This window comes from Phoca vitulina, unplaced genomic scaffold (assembly GCF_004348235.1).
Source record: "Phoca vitulina isolate PV1807 unplaced genomic scaffold, GSC_HSeal_1.0 scaffold9, whole genome shotgun sequence".
NCBI classification, from domain to species: domain Eukaryota; kingdom Metazoa; phylum Chordata; class Mammalia; order Carnivora; family Phocidae; genus Phoca; species Phoca vitulina.
This window is the reverse complement of record NW_022589712.1, coordinates 45,102,369-45,123,614: the sequence shown is the minus strand read 5'-3', so window position 1 is coordinate 45,123,614 and position 21,246 is coordinate 45,102,369. Positions and strand designations below refer to the sequence as shown.

General features: G+C 41.8%; 1 protein-coding gene across 4 annotated transcripts in view; it reads left to right on the top strand.

Annotated features, from left to right (window-relative positions):
* Positions 1–11,879, top strand: part of DSE (dermatan sulfate epimerase) — a 78,249-nt gene extending 66,370 nt beyond the window's left edge. For 3 of the 4 annotated variants that reach the window (XM_032408019.1, XM_032408018.1, XM_032408016.1), the window contains exons 4-6: positions 3,522–3,761; positions 7,018–7,225; positions 9,296–11,879. In XM_032408019.1, the coding sequence (XP_032263910.1) occupies positions 3,522–3,761; positions 7,018–7,225; positions 9,296–11,054 (2,207 nt within the window). In that variant the 3' untranslated portion in view covers positions 11,055–11,879. The remainder of the gene's footprint in view (positions 1–3,521; positions 3,762–7,017; positions 7,226–9,295) is intronic. The other variant, XM_032408020.1, reaches the window with a different exon arrangement.
* The last annotated feature ends 9,367 nt before the right edge of the window (positions 11,880–21,246 follow it).

The following is a 21,246-nucleotide window of genomic DNA, read 5'->3' as shown; positions in this document are numbered from 1 at the left end:
TACATGTTCATACTTGGATCCTAACTGAGCTCCTGAGATGAAGTAATACCCAGGGCATCTCTTAGACAATTGAGAGGCATCGCTTCCTCATTGCAGCTACTTATATTAGCCTGCAGGTTATTTAAGTAAGGCTTTGGATGGCCCCGAGCCATATGCTTATGGCACTCCATCAGTGGCGGATATTCATTTCCCCAGAGAATTTTGACAGTGAAGACAGCTATCCTGGGTAAATGGAGTTTTTAAAAGCTAAATGGGTGGTTTGTTATTTGAAATGAATGTTCTCTGCACACGGATGTCTATCATTACAACACTCTATTTTTTTCTCTAAGGACTTAAAACCAATCTAGATCATTTAGGTCAAATTTGGAAGTGACTTTTGTGAATCACATAGCTACTTTCCCTTAATGTATTACATAATTGCTGATACTACATTTTTCTGTTCTTATAATTCTGACTTAATTACAACACCTGTGAAAGTCTATACATGATTAATTTAGACTGTATTTAAGAAAAGCAGCCCTAAGATCATAGTGACTTATTAGGATATTAAACATATACTTGGAGCTGGCAAATCTAACAGAACTCTTGACTACTTCCCCACAAGAATTAGTATGCATTTTATAGATTATCCAGCATCAGATTTCCTCAAGTCTAGCTTTCTCCCTTGTCTTATCAACCAGCCATCACTTTTAATTAGTCTTAGAGGAAAAGAAACTAATATTAACTGAGCGTATGGCATGTGTCCATTGCTCCTTGTCCCTATTTGATTTGTCACATCAACCATATAATGTAGCTGGGATTTGGATCCAGTTCTGGCCAAACTCAAAGTTCATTCTCTTTCCACTGTATTTTGTTGCCTCTCTTAGAATAGAGATTCAAAGTAATTTAAGGAAAGCTTTAAGAGGGCCAGGTTTCATTTTGGCTCCCTTTGCCCCCGACTCTCACAAAAACAAACAAGATTTAAAAGATCAAAATACAAAATGCAAAAAAAAAAAATTTTTTTTTAAATAAAAGATCAAAATGCAAATCTTCAAACTATTGATAAATAAATCCCAAGGCCTGTGAAAAGACATCCTCGTGAAATGGTGGAAGGAGCCCAGGACAAGCTAGCTCTCAGCCCGGGGCCTTGGGTTTTAGCCTAGTAGAGTCTTACTTCTTTACATAAATGTTTAGTTCTTTAGTAGCAGGAATAGAGCTTATTTCTTCATTCTTTGTGGGAGATAAGATTGCTCCAGATACTTGCAGGCATCGAAAATACCAATTCAGTTTGGACCAAAATGTGTAGTTCTCCTCTTGCAGGAATTTGTGTGTGCATTTATTTTCTGATTACAGTAATGGGTTGCTCAGGGAGATAGTGTTCCAGAACCCCCACGTCGGCAGTGGACAGAAGAAGAGGTGAAATCTCTGGCCCTGCGCATCTGTTAATAATCAGGCTTACTGTCCTGGCTTTCTTGGCACACTCACCACCTTTAGGAGCCACCTCACAGGCTGTTTTGACAATCCCATGTTCTCCAGACCAGCCTCACAGAAACTAGGCTAGTTTAGTGTACCGGTAGTTCCCATCGGAAGTGGGAGAATCAGAATGTTCTCTCTGTTCTGCTAACTCTGTCTAAGGCTCGGTGCACAGGGACCACAGGATCACACCTTAGCCACAATTAGTTTACAAATCAGTTGGAAGGAAGACATGTGAAATGTTTAAATGAATACGCAGTAGTTACCATAGCACCAGAGAACGGAATAAGAGGTGTCATGAAGCTATGGTTAAATCTCGATCGAGTGTATTAAGTTTGAATTCAGGAGAACAGTGTGAGAAGGTTCATAGAACTTTGAAATATAGATAGGATCTGGGTAAGTGAAAATAATGAAGAACATTCCAGACAAGGTGTATGGATGGTGGAAAAGCACAGGGCATAGCATCAATAACAGTATCAGCTCCTAAAACCAAGATGCACTGTATGTTAACTAAAGCTTAAATAAAATACCAGTATCAGTGCCTTGTATTGACAGATTTGAAGTTTAGGAAGGCAGACATTGCCTCATATCTCCCGAACAGGATTGTTGTAGGGAAAAGAAGAAGGGAAAACCAGGTCATGTGATATCAGGGAGCAGTAAGTAGCAGGCCTGATTTTAAGTATCCCGTTGGAGTCTGGTTAGAGATGGAGGATACAGAGAAGAAAAAGAGGAAGATGACTAGAACTTGAAACCCTAATGATTACAGAAAGGAAGCTAAAAACTCTCCAGAAGACTGGCCTGGCAGGTGGACAGCCAGATAGGAGGAGATGGGGTACAATCCACAGTCACCTCTGTGCCCTCAGGAGACGGGAGCCAGATCTTACAGAGCCTGGCACCTTGGGTTTAGGCTGGGATCTTGTGGTCCCAGGGCCCCTGGAAGCCCTCACACCCAGCACATGTGGTAGGCCGTGGTAGTGTTAAGTGCTGGTGATCACACACGTCTTCTGGAGCGAAGCAACAAGACTCTATCCACATCAGGAGGCAATGAGCTTACTTTCATCCTCACTGATTCTATGTTTTAAATATGTAAGCAAACAAAACAAAACTGAAATCTAAAGACCTAGGTTCAGATCAAAGTTCTGTTCATTTTTAGTCATGTGTCAGAGGTCTTGAACAATCAAGCTTTTCTGTAATTTTGGAGTAACAATGCCTAATTGAATTGGTAAAAGGATTAAGGAAGATTGTGTTCAGTGCTGTGTAAATTACAAATGTTTTAGAAATGCGAGTTGTGATTGTTACCTAAATGCTAGTCTTGCAAGAATTATAGGAAGCTAGCATTTTTGAGTCAAAAGTGTTTCATAAAAATTTTAAGGCCTTTAATTTTCAGTTGCAGAAGTAGAAAAATGTGACATGTTGAAGTGCTTGAACAAAATTTTAGCTCATTTTTGGTAGATTCAGGACTCCCAGTTGATATTTTTCACCATTAGATTGTCACTCCAGTGGTGTCTCTGACCCGCTGCCTTTTGAGATCCTATGGCATCTAAAAGCACATAAAGGATGAGAGATTGTCTTCTAATGACAGAACAAACTGAAGACTATCTGTGGCTTAGCCTTTATAGTATTAGCAGCTTATTAAAAATCCTATGAAATAATGGTGCAAGTTTTATGAAGATAAGAGCTTTAAAAATATTTTCAAGTAGTAGTTTTTAGAAAAATTGAATGAAAGTCTTAATACACAGATCTTTTCTGGTAGCCTAAAGTTATGTGCAGTTTGTAATTTTGGTGTGATGCGGTTTCAAATGCATTAAAGATTGGAAACTGATACTCATTTCACGGTTTATCTTCACTTAATTAATAAATGACTTGTATTCGAGAACTTCGTACCTTACATCATGGACCCGACACAAACCTGGATTAGCAGAATGTTACTTATAATGTTGGTCAGTGAGAGTTTTACAGAATGCTATTTGACCTGTAGTCAGATAACTCAGGGGATTTTATTTGGTCATAATTTTGTTTATGCTTCATTATAGCCCTCGTCAGTGTTTCCATGTGTTTTCATTCTTCAGGGTATCTTCAAGAAGCCTACCTATGGACCAAACAAGTTCTGACCATCATGGAGAAGTCTCTGGTCTTGCTCCGAGAGGTGACAGACGGTTCCCTCTACGAAGGAGTCGCCTACGGCAGCTACACCACTAGATCCCTCTTCCAGTATATGTTTCTCGTTCAGAGGCACTTTGACATCAACCACTTTGGTCACCCATGGCTTAAACGACACTTTGCATTTATGTATAGAACCATCCTACCAGGTATAGTGAGGAATCAGAAATGGGAAAACATTAACTATGATCGTTTTTTCTGATTATGAAAATGGGCTAGACTAGGAAAAGAAATGTGGGGTTCGAGTCATATTGAAATTAAAGGGATTTTTTTTTTTTTAAATAAAAAATCAAAGAAGAATTCAAGAGTTGCATATAACCAGAACGTTTGGGAAGTTATTGTGAGGATTTGTGATTTATGTACTGTAAAGCTCGGAGCATAATGGATCAAATATAATTCGTAGCCCCCACAGTACTTTTATTTTTGTAGATGTAAAACTTGGGTACATATGCAAATTCCTTTTCATGAATCTTTTTTTTTAATTTTCAAAGTATTATTCGTTTATTTTTGTATATTTGAAATAGCTCACAAAACAAAAAACTTTATATGTTTCTAATTCATCTGCAAAAATAACATTTCCTTTTCACAAATCTTAACAAAATATAAACATTTATGGTTACATGTTAATTTTCCTTTACATGCAATCTCAAATTGATCCTCTTTTGTTTTTTAGTTTTTATTTCCAAACTATATAGATATTCAAAATGAAAGACTATACCTACATATTTGTTGGAGCTTTAGTATTTTCTTTGAATATATTACTGAAATAAATAGTGTAAAATATAAAAGATAAAAAAATGAATTGCTACAAAACTTCTAATTCCTTGTTGCCATGTAGCTCAGTCTTCTAAGAGAACTAGCTCTAAAAAAAGATGTATATGATTTAAGAACACTTTCATTTCTAGGACAGCCTTATTACTCTCCTTGTTTCAAAACAGGACTAAGATGTTAGAAAAAGTTTAGGAGGTAGATTTTCATCAGGATGGGGATTTTTTTAACACCCAAAAAACAAATAATCCAGTTAAGAAATGGGGGAGAAGACATGAATAGGAATTTTTCCAAAGAAGATATTCAGATGGCTAACAGACACATGAAAACATCACTCAATACAAAATACAAAAGTATGAGATCTCACCTCATACCTGTCAGAATGGCTAAAATTAACAACACAAGAAACAACAGGTGTTGGCGAGAATGCAGAGAAAGGGGAACCTTCTTGTACTGTTGGTAGGAATGCAAACTGGTGCAGCCACTCTGAAGGACAGTATTCTAAGGGGCGCACGCATACTGATGTTTATAGCAGCATTATCAACAATAGCCAAACTATGGAAAGAGCCCAAAGTCCGTTGACTGATGAACAGATAAAGAAGATGTGGTGTATATATACAATGGAATACTATTCAGCCATCAAAAAGAATGAAATCTTGCCACTTGCAACGATATGGATGGAGCTAGAGTGTATTATGCTAAGCGAAATAAGTCAGAGAAAGACAAATATCATATATTTCACTCATATGTGGAATGTAAGGAACAAAAACAGATGAACATATTGGGGGGGGGAAGGAGAAAAAAGAGAGGGAAACAAGCCATAAAAGACTCTTAATGATAGAGAACAAACTGAGGGTTGATGGAGGGAGGGGGGTGCGGGATGGGCTGGATAGGTAATGGGTATTAAGGAGGGCACTTGCTGTGATGAGCACTGAGTGTTGTATGTAAGTGATGAATCACTGAATTCTACTCCTGAAATGAGTATTGCACTGTAGGTTAACTAACTAGAATTTAAATAAAAATTTGAAAAAAAAAAAAAAAAAAAAGGATGGGTATTTTTTTTCCCCCAGTGAAATGTAATTTTTAGCTGGTGATTCTAGACCTACAGTAAAGAATCCAGTCTTTAAATCTTTTTGCTCTGGTTGTGTACACATGGACTGAATAGAATCTCCATTATTTGATTAGTTATCCAAAAAATACTGCAGAGCAAAAGAATGATAAGATTCTTAAAGTTTAGTTGAGAATTAACTTCCAGAACACTATTGTTTTATTGCTTATTCCTAGATATGCAGGAGAGGCTTGTTTTTAATTATCTTGATAAACAAAGGCCATCTAAGGCCAGGGACCTTGAAGAGGACTCAGTGCTTTGTAATTTGATCTGAGATCTAACAGCCGGCCTATTTTGCAGATGCGTCTGTGACTGCATCCTAAACTGGGAAAGACAAGATGAACACCTCTAAGAGGAGGATTCAATGTATTTATGTCAATTAATCCAACAAACCATTATTGAACATCTGTGTGCCAGGCACTGTACCAGGCAGGGGATTCAAAGAGAAATAAAACACATCACCTTTCAGGGAATTCACAGATGAATAGAAGATTCAGGAAATCACATTTTATCGTAAGATTCACTTGGAATAGCATTTACTAAAATGGTAGAAGCAAAAACATTAGCTGTAAATTATGTAAATATGGTCATGGTATCATTTTAGAAGGGATTATGTGTTAAAAGTCAGTTTATTCTCAACAACATTTCTCTCTTTTTTTTTTTTCCTCCACAATGGCTGTTCTAGTAATGATTATTCCTGTCTGGCTCAGAGTTGTCTCCCATTCTTTTTCAAGAACACCTGGAGCATATCCAGTCTTACCTGCTTTTGTTTTGCTGACCTATTCCAGTATGATCTTTGCATTTTCTCTCTTGAACTTCCAGCAGTGCATATTAGCAGGATCTTCTATGGGAATTACGTTTTCTTCCTGTATGGGGGCGCCTGGCTCAGTTGGTTAAACGTCTGCCTTCGGCTCAGGTCATGATCCCAGGGTCCTGGGATCGAGCCCCGCATCTCCCTCCCCCTCTGCCTGCCGCTCCCCCTGCTTGTGCTTGCTCTGTGTCAAACAAATAAAATCTTAAAAAAAAGTTTTCTTCCTACAGAAATGCAGTGTCTCCCTTAAGCCTTATAACTTCCACTTTATTGGATGCCAAATTGCAGCACCTTATGTCATCCTGTTGGTGTAGAATGTGGGACAAGTTGGTAAGAGATCTAGTGCTCAGTCCAGGTTTGGGAGCTCCCCGTGTTCCAGAGGAGAGCCTATGTGTCTCTGCAGATATGATGACACCTAGCATGGGCACTGGGAAATGCGGCAGGTGGGCAGTGTTCAGGAGCATTAAGAAGTGTGGCACTTCCATTACCAGTGATAGGTTGCCACATAACAAATACAAACTTGCACACTTGTGGAAGACCTTCAGAGGTCTCATTAACTGGTCTGGGGTGAAGCGTGGACATCATGCTTTTGGTTTTTTTTAATCCAAGGGACACAGTCGATTCTAATTTGCAACCAGGATTGGAAATCGTTGTTTAGGTCTTTATAGGAGCATGCCGTTTTAAATGTATCTTCATTCTGTCAAACTTCTTTCCCCAGGGTTTCAAAGAACCGTGGCTATTGCAGACTCAAATTACAACTGGTTTTATGGTCCAGAAAGCCAATTAGTGTTCCTGGATAAATTTGTCATGCGTAACGGCAGTGGTAACTGGCTCGCTGACCAGATCAGGAGGAACCGGGTGACCGAAGGTCCGGGGACACCGTCCAAAGGGCAGCGCTGGTGTACTCTTCACACGGAATTTCTCTGGTAGGACATGTTGGGCTGCCTTTAAAAAGAAATTGTACCCAGGGCTAGAGTGTGCTAGATTTCTGCATTTAAACAGAAAAACTACGTAAAGCACTTTGTAACCCCTTCTCCATATGCCGGCTCAGCTTCGGTTCCTGTTGCAGCGCTGGAGGCTCTGCTAGAAACATTTCCTTCCATGTAGGATCTCATTACTGTTGGCAGTTTTTGGTTTTCTTGTGTCAGAGATGTCCTGGGCTCACACTGTTTCATAGATGGGCATGTTTTGATTTACATCATTTTTGAAATCATATAAAGAGAAAACCACAAAATTTAGACTGGGTTACTCTGACAATCACAGCAAAGAAAGAAATAAAGGTAGGAAAATGTTTTGTTTTAGTAAATGGAGCATTATAATCTTCTAATAGCAAAGCTGTTACTGCATTTCCAAAACTGTTTAAAAGTGTTTGACAGTATTTGACAGTTTCACTTTGATAATAAAAGAACCATGTAATTTTTTCTGCCTTAATCTTTTAAGCCCAGAAAGAGAAGCCAGGTCTCCTTTTTAAAGTACTGCCAAGTATATTGTTGGCATCCAATAAATTAAAATAAAAATTACAGGGAACTGGTTGATCATTAATCCTTGATGTCTTTTCAAGCTATTGAAATGGGTATTCAATTCCAAAATAAGCTTCTGTGGTTTGATTTTCTTCTCTTCATTATTTTTTTTTTTTTTAGTTTAAACAAGTAAGAGGGAAAAAAAATATTAATAAAGTTATAACTGGTGGTAATTTAACCAGCATTTTAAAAAACTATTGTCACAGATGAAGTAGATATATTAATATGTAACCATTCCTGTTTCAGGGGTGTGAAGTAATTATTTAGTAGTGATTTCACTTATCCTAAATAAACAACCAGGAGAGTTCTATAAAGCTGACTTTAGGAATCAAAATAATGCTAAGTCTAACTTGGTTCAAAATCTGCCATTTATAGGAATATGCAGACCAAAATCAGAGAAGTATGGCCAATTCATCTTGTGTCTAGATTTGTTAAGTCATGGTAATTAAGCCAACATTATTAACTAGACCTAAGTAGAGACACAGTTTCTGATGGCCTGAAACTCTAGAACAACAGACGAAACAGCCAAAATCAAACACCAGTAAGATTAACCATAGGTGATCGATTCATTTTAGAGAAGTATCTAAGAGCTAATAGTATAGGCCTGCCTTACTTGCCTTGGGCAGGAAATCATCTAAACCTGTCAGAAATGTTATCTCAGATCATCAAAAGCAAATAATCATGTTTATGATTACTTCGGGGGCCCTCTCTGATTCAGAAACCTGTGTTCTTGATCACTGTGGAAGTTTAATGTTAATTATTGTATTGATTTGATAATAAACATTTGTCATAAATGAAAATGAGAGGCCATTTTTTGTCCAAAATCCATGATGTCATCTGCAGAGCAAAACAAAACCCATGGCTCTTGGTAGGCAGTGCTAGCCACAGTTATAAATCTCCCAGTATTAATAGTTTCTTGAATTTTGTCCACTTATATTCTTAGATGTGATATTGGCAGTAAATTTTATCTAACACGTAAAGTTTGACTCTATTAAAACTTATTTTTTTAGAGGGTGAAAAGTACTCTAACAAACTTTCAATAATATTGGTTGTCGCAGAACAAAACTTGCTCACAACTGGAGGCTTGTTAAGAGTCTAGATCCTAACACGGGGTTCTCTAGAATAGGAGCCCCGGGACTAGAAGTTTGCAAGTGTAATTCTGTGAGCCCCGGTGGTTCGGAGGGCAGCTCTGAAATCATTCAGTGAAGAAGGTCCGTGTAGCGATTAGCAGGCTCAAACCCAAGGATCATAGGTTATGAAGATAGACTCGTCTCCCCTTCAGTAAGGGTGTTCCCCTGTGCAAGCTCATCCATGGGTGTTTCCAGAAGTGCCTCTCCTCCAGAAGACACTGCCGGCCCTCTGGGTACCATGTGTGCTGGTTCCTGCAGCCACATTACAAAGCGGCATCACGGTTCTGATGGGTTATTTTAACTTCCACCAGAAAACCATTTAATTTTGAACAATTCATCCTTTCAGGTATGATGCCAGCTTGAAATCTGTGCCTCCCCCAGATTTTGGCACCCCCACATTGCATTATTTTGAAGACTGGGGTGTTGTGACTTACGGAAGTGCACTGCCCGCAGAAATCAATAGATCTTTTCTTTCCTTCAAGTCCGGAAAACTCGGGGGCCGTGCAATATATGACATTGTGCACAGAAACAAATACAAAGAGTGGATCAAAGGATGGAGGAATTTTAATGCAGGGCATGAACATCCTGATCAAAACTCATTTACTTTTGCTCCCAATGGTGTGCCTTTCATTACGGAGGCTCTCTATGGGCCAAAGTACACCTTCTTCAACAACGTTTTGATGTTCTCGCCGGCTGTGTCCAAGAGCTGCTTTTCTCCCTGGGAGGGTCAGGTCACAGAAGACTGCTCTTCAAAATGGTCTAAGTACAAGCAGGACCTGGCGGCCAGCTGTCAGGGGAGAGTGGTTGCAGCAGAGGAGAAAAACGGAGTGGTTTTCATCCGAGGAGAAGGGGTGGGAGCTTATAACCCCCGGCTGGATCTCAAGAGCGTTCAGAGGAATCTGATCCTCCTGCACCCCCAGCTGCTGCTCCTCGTGGACCAGATCCACCTGGGAGAGGAGAGCCCGTTGGAGAGCGCGGCAAGCTTCTTCCACAACGTGGACGTTCCCTTCGAGGAAACAGTGGTAGATGGGGTCCACGGGGCTTTCATCCGGCAGCGGGACGGTCTCTACAAAATGTACTGGATGGACGATACCGGCTACAGTGAGAAAGCAACCTTTGCTTCCGCGACGTACCCTCGGGGCTACCCCTACAACGGGACGAACTACGTGAACGTCACTGTGCACCTGCGGAGTCCCACCACCAGGACAGCTTACCTCTTCATAGGGCCGTCTGTCGACGTCCAGAGCTTCAGCGTCCACGGAGACTCGCAGCAGCTGGGCGTGTTCATCGCCACCAGCCAGCATGCCTACGCCGCTTACCTCTGGAGCGGAGAGAGCACGGCGCAGCCCGCCTTTGCACAGGTCATTGCCGATCGGAGGAGGATCCTGTTCGACCGGAGCTCGGCCATCAAGAGCACCTCGGTGGCCGAGGTGAAGGACTACGCCGCTGTCGTGGACCAGAACCTGCAGCGTTTCAAGCCAGTGTTCCAGCAGCTGGAGAAGCAGATCCTGTCCCGGGTCCGGAACACAGCTAGCTTTAGGAAGACCGCCGAGCGCCTGCTGAGGTTTTCAGACAAGAGGCAGACGGAGGAGGCCATCGATAGGATTTTTGCCATATCACAGCAGCAGCAACAGCAAAGCAAGTCGAAGAGAAACCGGAGGGTAGGCAAACGCTATAAATTTGTGGACGCCGTCCCCGATATTTTTGCACAGATCGAAGTCAATGAAAAAAAGATTCGACAGAAGGCTCAGATTTTGGCACAGAAAGAACTGCCCATCGATGAAGATGAAGAAATGAAAGACCTTTTAGATTTTGCAGATGTGACGTATGAGAAACACAAAAACGGTGGCTCCCTGAAAGGCCGGTTTGGACAGGCCCGGATGATGACGACAACTCGCAGCAGGGCCCCGTCACTGTCGTCTTCCTATACCCGACTGTTCCTGATCCTGAACATTGCTATTTTCTTTGTCATGTTGGCAATGCAACTGACTTATTTCCAGAGGGCCCAGAGCCTGCATGGCCAAAGATGTCTTTATGCAGTCCTTCTAATAGATAGCTGTATTTTATTGTGGTTGTACTCTTCTTGTTCCCAATCACAGTGTTAGCATTAAAGCTATCCATTGTTTGATCGTTTTGTGGTCACAAGAGTCTATGCAAAAAAAAAAACAAAAAACAAAAACAAAACTTGCCCCAGTTTGTTATTGGTCTTTTTATCTCAGTTTCCTTTTAAACAAATTAAGGGGAACATATTTTCACACAAGAAGGCAGGGATATGGAGAAATCAGAATTGGAAAGGCAAAGATTTATCAGAGGAATAAGAGTGGCTTGGTTGTCCCATGGTGTTTCTGGAAGTATTTGGCTTGGCTAATTTAGCAGTCCATATAATATTACCCTGAGAAGAAACAGCAAGTCTGGTTTTAAGAAAAAGATTTAGATAGATTTGGATTTTATTAATATTAATTTAATGCTATTAGCAATTTCCAGATACTATTTTATGGAAAAGACTGAAGCACGCGATTCTGAGAAAATCAGAAAATTTTTTTTCATGTAGTCATGTTGAAAAGTAAGTATTATTAAGTCCTGGTATGGTGGTGTTAACTTCCTTGGAGAGTTGTTCATTAGTTAAACGGAAGCAGGATCTCCATATTGGATTCCTGTTCAGACAACACAAGAAAATGATGGCAGACGATCATTAAAAATTTTAAATATGTTTTCAGTAGAAAAACATGTATCAGTGAATGAATATTTCCTTGACGATGTTGGTCTCTGCACACACATAATGCCTCCATTGGTTGTTTAACCAATAAGACAATTACAAGTAACTTAATTTTCTCTTTTCCTTATATGGAAAACTGTTGTAGACCCAGTGGCTCAACTTCAAAATAAAATATTTTATATCCCAAATATATTGATTTCAATACCAAAGAAGATGGGGAAACTAAAATTTGGATATGATTCTTAATGTTTTTTAATAGAAAACTTTAAGTTTATTTTGCTAAATAAACATTATAATAATGATTTATCTATAGTATCTTCCTTCTTTGTTCCATTACATTAAACACGTCTGCAACAACTTTGTAATCTCTGAAGAGAAGTCTTTATTTGGACATGCGTTAATTAAATTTATAAAGTAGTGTTTGAATCGGAAGAAGTAACTTCTCTGCTTATTTATCTTTTTGTGACCTAGACATATTTTATTTTATTTTATTTTTTATTTTTTAAAGATTTTATTTATTTATTTGACAGAGAGAGAGACAGCGAGAGAGGGAACACAAGCAGGGGGAATGGGAGAGGGAGAAGCAGGCTTCCCGCGGAGCAGGGAGCCCGATGCGGGGCTCGATCCCAGGACCCTGGGATCATGACCTGAGCCGAAGGCAGACGCTTAACGACGGAGCCACCCAGGCGCCCCTGACCTAGACATATTTTAAACATTAAAAACAAAACCCAACTTCTAATATTTAAGTAATTAAAAACATAAAATCACCTTAGTTACTGTTCATCAAGTTCTCCAGTGGCAACAGGAGCAGAGAGGGCTGGGAACACGTCGCACAGGTTAGATTTCAGCCTAAGAAAGTGATCTACTTACAGGGAACTTAAAGAGTAATTATCTTACATTCTACATAGATGAGCCTTGCAGATTTCTTCCTTTTAAACAGAAAATATACTTGGCTCAGAGTTTACAGCAAGGACACATTCACTGATCTGTAGGTCTGAAGTCATAATGGCAATCTTTTCTTTTTCCTTGTCCTTTCTGTTCATGGAAATACCAGTGTGGAACAGAAAACAGGGATATGGAGAAACCCTTAGGAGCACCTTTTTGCAGTTCTAATTCTGAACCTTCTTACATAAAGAAAACACAAGTTTTGACTCCACTCATTACACTTGGCACCTAGAAGATGACTTCTGAGGAAGTAGTTTTTCTTCTTTCGTGGAGGACGTCTCTAGGGAGGATGTCATTACATACTGTTTAAAAGAATAATGTTTTCAAAAGAATAATGCTTCCGTTTGTCCTGCATGGATGCTATTACTGGGATTTAAACTTGCTTTATGTGACAGATTCTCCGTTTACTTAACCTCATTCAACATTCCTCTCTTCTCTTTCTCATTCCAAAGGATGAATTGTCTGAAATGATCAAAAGCAAATTTTGAAAAAAAGGGAAAATTGCTCTTTGAGGCTACCAAGCGAACCTGATCTCATATCCAAAAACTCAAGGCCTACTTTCTAATACGGATAAAAAGCGCAAGCGAGCGCCAAATCCAACTTTCCTTTTGTTTTCATTAGGTCAGGGCAGATGGTAAATTAGTCATCATAGTGCGCTCCAGTCAAACACATTAGTTTGTTCTTTAAGTAATTTTTTAAAATATGGTAATCATGCATCTTTGAAACAAAATTGATTAAATAGGTTTTTTTCCTTCTAATTGGACCTCATATTTCACTTAAAAAGAAATTTCCACGGGCAGTGACTTAAGTGGCTAAGTAAAAAAAAATATGCTGAAAGGAATCACAGCTCTTTATGATGAGACATGTTTTATATCAGGGCTAGTGCATATTTGAATAAAACTAAGGAACTCTTTGTATCTCCCAGAAAACTAAGCAATGTTAAGTCTCCCTTGTAAACTGAGTAATCAATTATGGAATCTGTTTCAGCACTGCTGCCTATGAAAGGAGTGTTTCAAGTTCACTGAATAATACGTAAGCTGTTGTTCAGGGGATTGGCAGGACTGTTAGTCCTAGCCTTAAAGAAAATTTGGGAATTATTAGCATACAGAGCTTGTCTGTGCAGTGGAAGGGGCGTACTCCCTGGCTGGTAACTGATTAGCTTATAACCAGCCATGATGCTGGATGAGACATATCATCTGCTGTGAACATTATTTTGAGATCATTGTTAGAACTGTGGATAAAGTCAGGTGGGAGACCTTATTCTGGGACTGTTTTAATAATTAAAATTTGTTGTATCACCTAGGATATTAATTCTTCCACAAATATTTTAGTCATGATTTTGAAGAAGTAGCAAATATTCTAAGTTTAATAGTTTTAATTGAATGTTATGCCCACTGAATGTTTTTTAAGAGAAAAATTTATATTATGATTTATTCTGTTTTTAAAAAATTGTTGATGGTTCATAAACCACCCACAAAGGAGTTCGAGATTTCTCCACAAATTTTTCAGAGAAAGCAAGTTGTGAAATGTTGTATTTGTAAGCTAAAAAGTAAATTTGTGTTTTTCCTTAGAAATATAAAACAAGATTAAAATGGATATGATCATGGGTAGAAGGGCCATATAATTTATCATCTAAACTAGGCACTTTTAAGAGTTGAAGGGGAAGTACACAACAGATATAAACCAAGACTGTTCTGGAAACACTAGGACATATGGTCATCTATGCCATAGATTATTTTTTCTTAAGATTTTATTTATTTGAGAGAGAGAGAAAGAGAGAATAAGCAGGGGGAGGGGCAGAGGGAGAGGGAGAAGCAGACTCCCTGCTCAGCTGGGAGGCTGATGTGGGGCTCAATCTCAGGACCCCAAGATCATGACCTGAGCCGAAGGCAGATGCTCAACCGGCTGAGCCACCCAGGCGCCCTATGCCATAGATTATTAATTCAGGAAATAAAAGGGGTTAGGGTGGTGTGTGTGAAGGTCTAACTTGACCTTTAGTGCTAAAAAAGGAACTTGAGGGGCGCCTGGGTGGCTCAGTTGGTTAAGCGACTGCCTTCGGCTCAGGTCATGATCCTGGAGTCCCTGGATCGAGTCCCGCATCGGGCTCCCTGCTCGGCGGGGAGTCTGCTTCTCCCTCTGACCCTCCCCCCTCTCATGTGCTCTCTCTCATTCTCTCTCTCCCAAATAAATAAATAAAATCTTTAAAAAAAAAAAAAAAAAAGGAACTTGAGATGATCTGATCGAGTTTCCAAAATCTGCAAGGGGGGAAACAGGCTCCAGCAAGGGGGACTTTCCTCTCTCCCATTTCCTGTCCGTGCTTATTCCTGTGCTCATTTCATTTTTTTTTTTTTTTTTTTAAGATTTTTTAATTTATTTTTTGACAGAGAGAGAGACAGCGAGAGAGGGAACACAAGCAGGGGGAGTGGGAGAGGGAGAAGCAGGCTTCCCGCGGAGGAGGGAGCCCAATGTGGTGCTCCATCCCAGGACCCTGGGATCATGACCTGAGCCGAAGGCAGATGCTTAACCGAACGAGCCACCCAGGCGCCCCTCATTTCATTTCTGTTGGCAAGGCCCCTTGGCGAGATTCTCCGGTCTTTAGGTCCATGTTGAGAAGAGGTCAGTTTCTGCAGCTTATTTAGCTCACTGTCAAAGATAACATACTTTCCCAGCAGTGTTTCGGCTAGATATCTGCTTTATGCTATAACGCCAATCAGCTACTGACAATCCTCAGGAAATGACTGAGAAATCATGCAATCCACTACATAATCTAAATATTTAATTTTTGGTCATTCTATTTTAATAGGTTCAAGCTCTGTTAAACAAGACACATCACCATGTGAAGAATAAAGGTCCAAGTTGCATGAGGACTTTCTTGCTCTTCTTGGCTGTATAGTTTCCCTCTCTTTGTTTAGGGAGTCCTTTTTGGTTTTGGGTTTTTTCCCTAAATTATAAACATACATGATTGGAAAAGTAAAATAGTACTAAAAGGCTTATATTTTTGGGGCACCTGGGTGGCTCAGTCGTTAAGCGTCTGCCTTCAGCTCAGGTCATGATCTCAGGGTCCTGGGATCGAGCCCTGCATTGGGCTCCCTGCTCAGTGGGGAGCCTGCTTCTCCCTCTCCCACTCCCCCTGCTTGTGTTCCCTCTCTCGCTGTCTCTCTCTGTCAAATAAATAAATAAAATCTTAAAAAAAAAAAAAGGCATGTATTTTTAAACATTTCCTGCCCACTCCTTTCTCACTCTAGATTCGTGCTTTCCAGAAGTAACCAATTTTTGATTGCCTTAGCTGTTGTGTCCATGATGTCCTTGTTTATGGTAAGGTCTAAAACTTCCTACCAGGGAAGAAGAGGATTTAGCCCTCTTGTCCATCTCCCCTCTCTTCACACCTATTTCATTCACCCCTAACCTTCCCACACAGCTACCGTAGTTTTGGTTACGTCAGTATTTGGTATTTACATGCCATAACTGTGGTAAAGAGGACTCGTGGGTTAGCCGAGTAGAGTACTGTCTTACCTCCTTTCGTGTAGAACTTTGGTTTCCCCAAAGTTAATGACTATTTCTTTGGTTCATTTGCTTAGTTGTCAAGCAATTTCATTGTATCCCCAAACTTTTCCAATATGCGTGGGAATCTGCTCACTCTGTTCAATCACCACTATGTAATCAGGTGGTTCTTTTTGTTCTTGGGGCCAGCCCTCCTCCTATGTTGGTTGTCTTCAGATCTCCTTTCTCCATCATTCTGAGGATTCTCTATGCCTTTTGCTGGCTATATCTTGTTTCCTGAACCCCATACTTCCTTTCTCTTCATTGATATCTCATTTTGGTGGAGCATATCCTCCCTAAGATTTCTTTCATTTCTTTATTTATTTATTTAACAGAGAGAGAGAACAAGCAGGGGGAGTGGCAGGCAGAGGGAGAGGGAGTAGCAGGCTCCCCACTGAGCAGAGAGCTGGATGCGGGACTCGATCCCAGGACCCTGAGATCATGACCTGAGCCGAAGGCAGACGCCCAACCGACTGAGCCACCCAGGCACCCCCTTCCTGAGATTTCTGAGAAAGAACGAATGAGCAGTAAATATCTTACCCCTTTGCATGTCTGGGAGAAATGTTCTTTCACTTGATCCATCACTTAACCAACAAATATAGGTTGGAAATAACTTTTCCTCAGAATTGTGAAGGCATGGCTCCATGACTTCCCAAATGTTACTGCGTTTTCTCCTGGACAGAGCAATTGTAACCAGCGAAAGTCTTCATTCTCTTCCCTGGTGACGTCAGTGGAGGGAGGCTGCAGAGGGAGGTACTTAAAAGGCCTAACTGCACGTGTTCTCAGTCACGGAGGAAGGGAGCTAGAGGTCTCCCTCATCCTCTGATTAAGTACAGCATCCACTCTCAGCGGTGCTGTCTTTAATCCAGGGTCCCTCTTCTCAGTCTCTCCAGGGAGTCAAAGCCTCATCTCCTGCTGGAGTCCAAGTACGCTTTGCCTGCCGTGGGCCCACTTTGCACTTCCAGCTGCGCGCCACTCCGCTGCCAATTCCTGAGCCTTGTTGCAGCTCCGCCGAGCAAACCGGCTTGTTTCTGTTGATGCCAACCCTATTCTCTTGCTGGCTTGGATTTCAGCCTCCTCTTTAGGCACCATTCATCCATCTTTTTTCAGTATGTGTTTGGTGTGTTTCAGGAATCCGGAGGCCAGTGTGGGTGGAGCAGAGCGGGAGAGGGGAGGATGGTGGGAAGCGAGATTTGATCGTACATGCCCTCATAGGCTGTAGCAAAGACTTGGATTTTGAGGTGAGAAGTCAGCCGCAAGAATGGGGTTACAGATAACTGAGATGTGGCCAGCAATTAGGAGGAATAACTAGGGGGAGGTGAGTCCAGGAGCTTATATATTTTCTAAACACCCGACTGGTCCTAGAATCCAGGAATGGGCTCTGGCTGAAGATATAGTTGTTGGTGCCTTCTTAAAGGTTAAATGGAAAATCCCTAGCTGTGTAAGGGGAGACATGCATTCTGGGTAAATGGAACGGCAGGAAGAAACAGAAGTATGAAAAACCACGTCTCGTTCAAGAATGCACCCAGATTGGTGTGGTTGGCTCAGAGGGCATGAAGTGGGGAGTGGTTGAAGACGAGACTGGAATGGAAAGCCAGGAGAATATTAAAGGGGACTTTGTACGTCATGTTAAGGACTTTGGACTTTATTCTGCAGTAAGGGCTCCTCAGCCTTTTTCATGCTTCAGCATAACTGAGGGAGACAAGCAAAGCACATCGCTGAGCCAACATGGCAGTGATTTTCACCAGGTGGGGTATGTCGATGGGGTGGCTAAAAGGACTTGAAAGAGGGGAGGTGATGATTTTGCACACCTGTGTGTGTGTGTGTGTGTGTGTGTGTGTGAGGTTTTGAAAAATCCTTGAGGTGGCGTTGATATGCCCCCATTTCCCATACATTCACTCTAGAGGGAGGTTTCCCTCTAGTTGGAAATCACTGCAGGCAGTGCAGAGCCACTAAAGGATTTTCTTTTTAAATAATCAGATTTACATTTTATTTATTTTATTCCTTAAAATTTATTTATTTGACAGAGAGAGAGTGAGAGAGCACAAGCTAGAGGAGCAGCAGAGGGAGAGGGAGAAGCAGGCTCCCCACTGAGCAGGGAGCCCGATGCGGGGCTCGATCCCAGGACCCCGGGATCATGACCTGAGCCGAAGGCAGACGCTTAACCGACTGAGCCACCCAGGCGCCCCCAGATTTGCATTTTAGAAAGACAACTTTAGCTTCAACATAGAGGATGGACCCGATGGGGAAGAGATAGGAAGCTATTTCCATAGTCTGTCTGTCTCCTTCCATAGGTAGGAGGTAATCAGCTCCAAAACTAAATCTAGAGAGGGAATGTTTAAGGCCCAGCTTACAAGCCAAACATGTGACCAAAGGGATGTATATTTTGTGGAAGTATATAGGTCAAAAGATGATGAATCCAGGGGCCCTCAGGATGTATGTGACTCCGAATCTCATTTACTGTATAAGAGCACAGGTGCCTGCCACGCCTCAGCCCCAATCCCCCTGACTGTCCCTTAATAAACGGGAAATTGTCCAAGTCTTCCTGCCATTTCTATTTTCAGCCTGCCTGTTTCAGGGACTCCACATAGATTGTTGTGGCTGGAGTAGAGGGTGTATAATGGGGGGTGGTGGAAAACAAGATTAAAAGGTAGACAGTGCGGTAGAGGGGACGTCCCCTTTTTCCCCTTAATTTTTAAATTTAATTTAAAAAAATTAGTGCCAATGGTATGGGTATCTTGATTAACTCAGGCAGTTGAAGTACCTTCTAAATGGGAAAAGTAAAGGTGCTCCTTGCTCCTCCTGCTGCCTCTAGAAGTTAGTTATAGGGCAGTCTTTGTTGTGGAAGGATCATATGATTTTAGTAGGGGGTCCCAAAGGAAATGTTAATGATTTGGGATGGGCCTTTGAGGCTTTGATTTAAGGGGGATTTTCTTAAGGTAAGAGCTTCTAAAAACATTTCAGTTAGCTTACATTTTCCAAATTAAACAATGAGAAGTGATTTTAGTATGTATTTAGGAATTATTTTCTGAACAAAAGAAGTTCCCAGTGGTTAAGGCATCTTCCCTTTCTTTCAAAGAAAGTATAATAACAGGAACTACTTTCCTCTGTGAAAGGAACTTCTTGTCAGTCTTCTCTACTTTTCACTTTTCAGCCCCTGTTGTTTACCACTTTTTAATTTTGTCCAGGATAAGAGACAGCCAGTAAAATAAAAGAAATTTATTGCTTTCCTAAGCAGATAATCTTGATTTCTTAGCTCCTTCGCCCCACTCTCTTAAGGAATCTGTTTTTAATGACAGAAGGATGGATCCATGCCATTTATTAGAGTTCTGAGGAGAATTCTTGGAATTCTCAGTTCCTTTTTTTTTTTTTTTTTAAGATTTTATTTATTTGACAGAGGCACAGCGAGAGAGGGAACACAAGCAGGGAGAATGGGAGAAGGAGAAGCAGGCCTCCCACAGAGCAGGGAGCCCGATGTGGGGCTCGATTCCAGGACCCTGGGATCATGACCTGAGCCAAAGGCAGACGCCCAAGGACTGAGCCACCCAGGTGCCCCGGAATTCTCAGTTCCTGATACAAAAAGGACTGAGGAAAGAAAAACATCTTTTGAAAGATGAATTCACAGAACTTTTCATCAAAGTTGAAATATAAATTGCAATAACAACTCAAAACGTTACTGTTATTAAATACTGCCCTTGGATAGCTCACACTTAGAAGACATAAAGAGAACATAAAAATCACTACTCTGATTTCCCCACTAGACTACACTCCTTGAGGGTAGGGATTGGGTCTCCTGCTCATTTTCTGTACATGAGTCTTGCCCAGTGCCTGGCACATACGTGGTATTCAAAAAACACTTGAGGAGGGGCGCCTGGGTGGCTCAGTCGGTTAAGCCTGTCTTTGGCTGGGGTCCTGATCCCAGGGTCCTGAGATCCAGCCTCGCATCCGGCTTCTTGCTCAATAGGGAGCCCATTTCTCCCTCTGCCTGCCACTTCCCCTGCTCTCACTCTCTCTATCGGACAAATAAATAAACAAAATCTTTAAAACAACAACAACAACATCACTTGACGAGCTGACTGAGTACATGAATGGAGCCCAGACGACCATGGTCTCAGAAGACCTTAAAGCAGAGAGCTCCAGCCGATTCAGTGAGCTAACCTCAGGAACCTCCCACAGAGCTGTGAACTTTGGCCCTGAAAGATGCTCCATCTAGATCCTAGAGCTGTTTCAACATTGCCATCTCCAGGGGCGCCTGGGTGGCTCAGTCGTTAGGCGTCTGCCTTCCGCTCAGGTCATGGTCCCAGTGTCCTGGGATGGAGCCCCGCATCGGGCTCCCTGCTCAGCAGGAAGCCTGCTTCTCCCTCTCCCCCTCCCCCTGCTTGTGTTCCCTCTCTCGCTGTGTCTCTGTCAAATAAATAAAAATCTTTAAAAAAACAAAACAAACATCGCCATCTCTGGGTGGTGGTTCGAAAATTCAACCTCCAGGACAGGGCGCGCGAGAGACAGATGTTAACACCGTCCACAGGCAGCTGCTATATGGCTGTTACACATGTGGTGGCCCCGAGTGGCCTAGGAAGCCCAGATGCCCCAGCACAACTTAAAATAACACACCATTTGTGTGGGATGTTGTAAACCACCAGGCATCAACAGACTGTTGCTAAGCTCCGGTAATTGGCTGTGAGAATGGCTTCGGAGTTCACGACATTGTGCAATTCCAGCAAGCGAGGCGAGCAGGGGACAAGGCGGTGCGGGTGCAGGGGAGGGGAGCAGGCAGCGTGGCGGGGGAGGCGGGTCAGTCGCTGCCTTTGCAGCCCCAGTTCCCCACGCGCCGAGTCTCGCCGGACACCGAGGAGTGCATCCGCCTTCCGGATAAGTTACATGTTTTCTCTACTTCTAAATAGCGTTTCTGTGTTGCTCCGTGAATGTTTTAAAAGTCTTATAGATGGGGGCGCCTGGGTGGCTCAGTCGGTTAAGCGGCTGCCTTCGGCTCACGTCATGGTCCTGGGGTTCCTGGGATCGAGTCCCGCATCCCCTCATCGGGCTCCCCGCTCAGCGGGAAGCCTGCTTCTCCCTCTCCCACTCCCCCTACCTGTGTT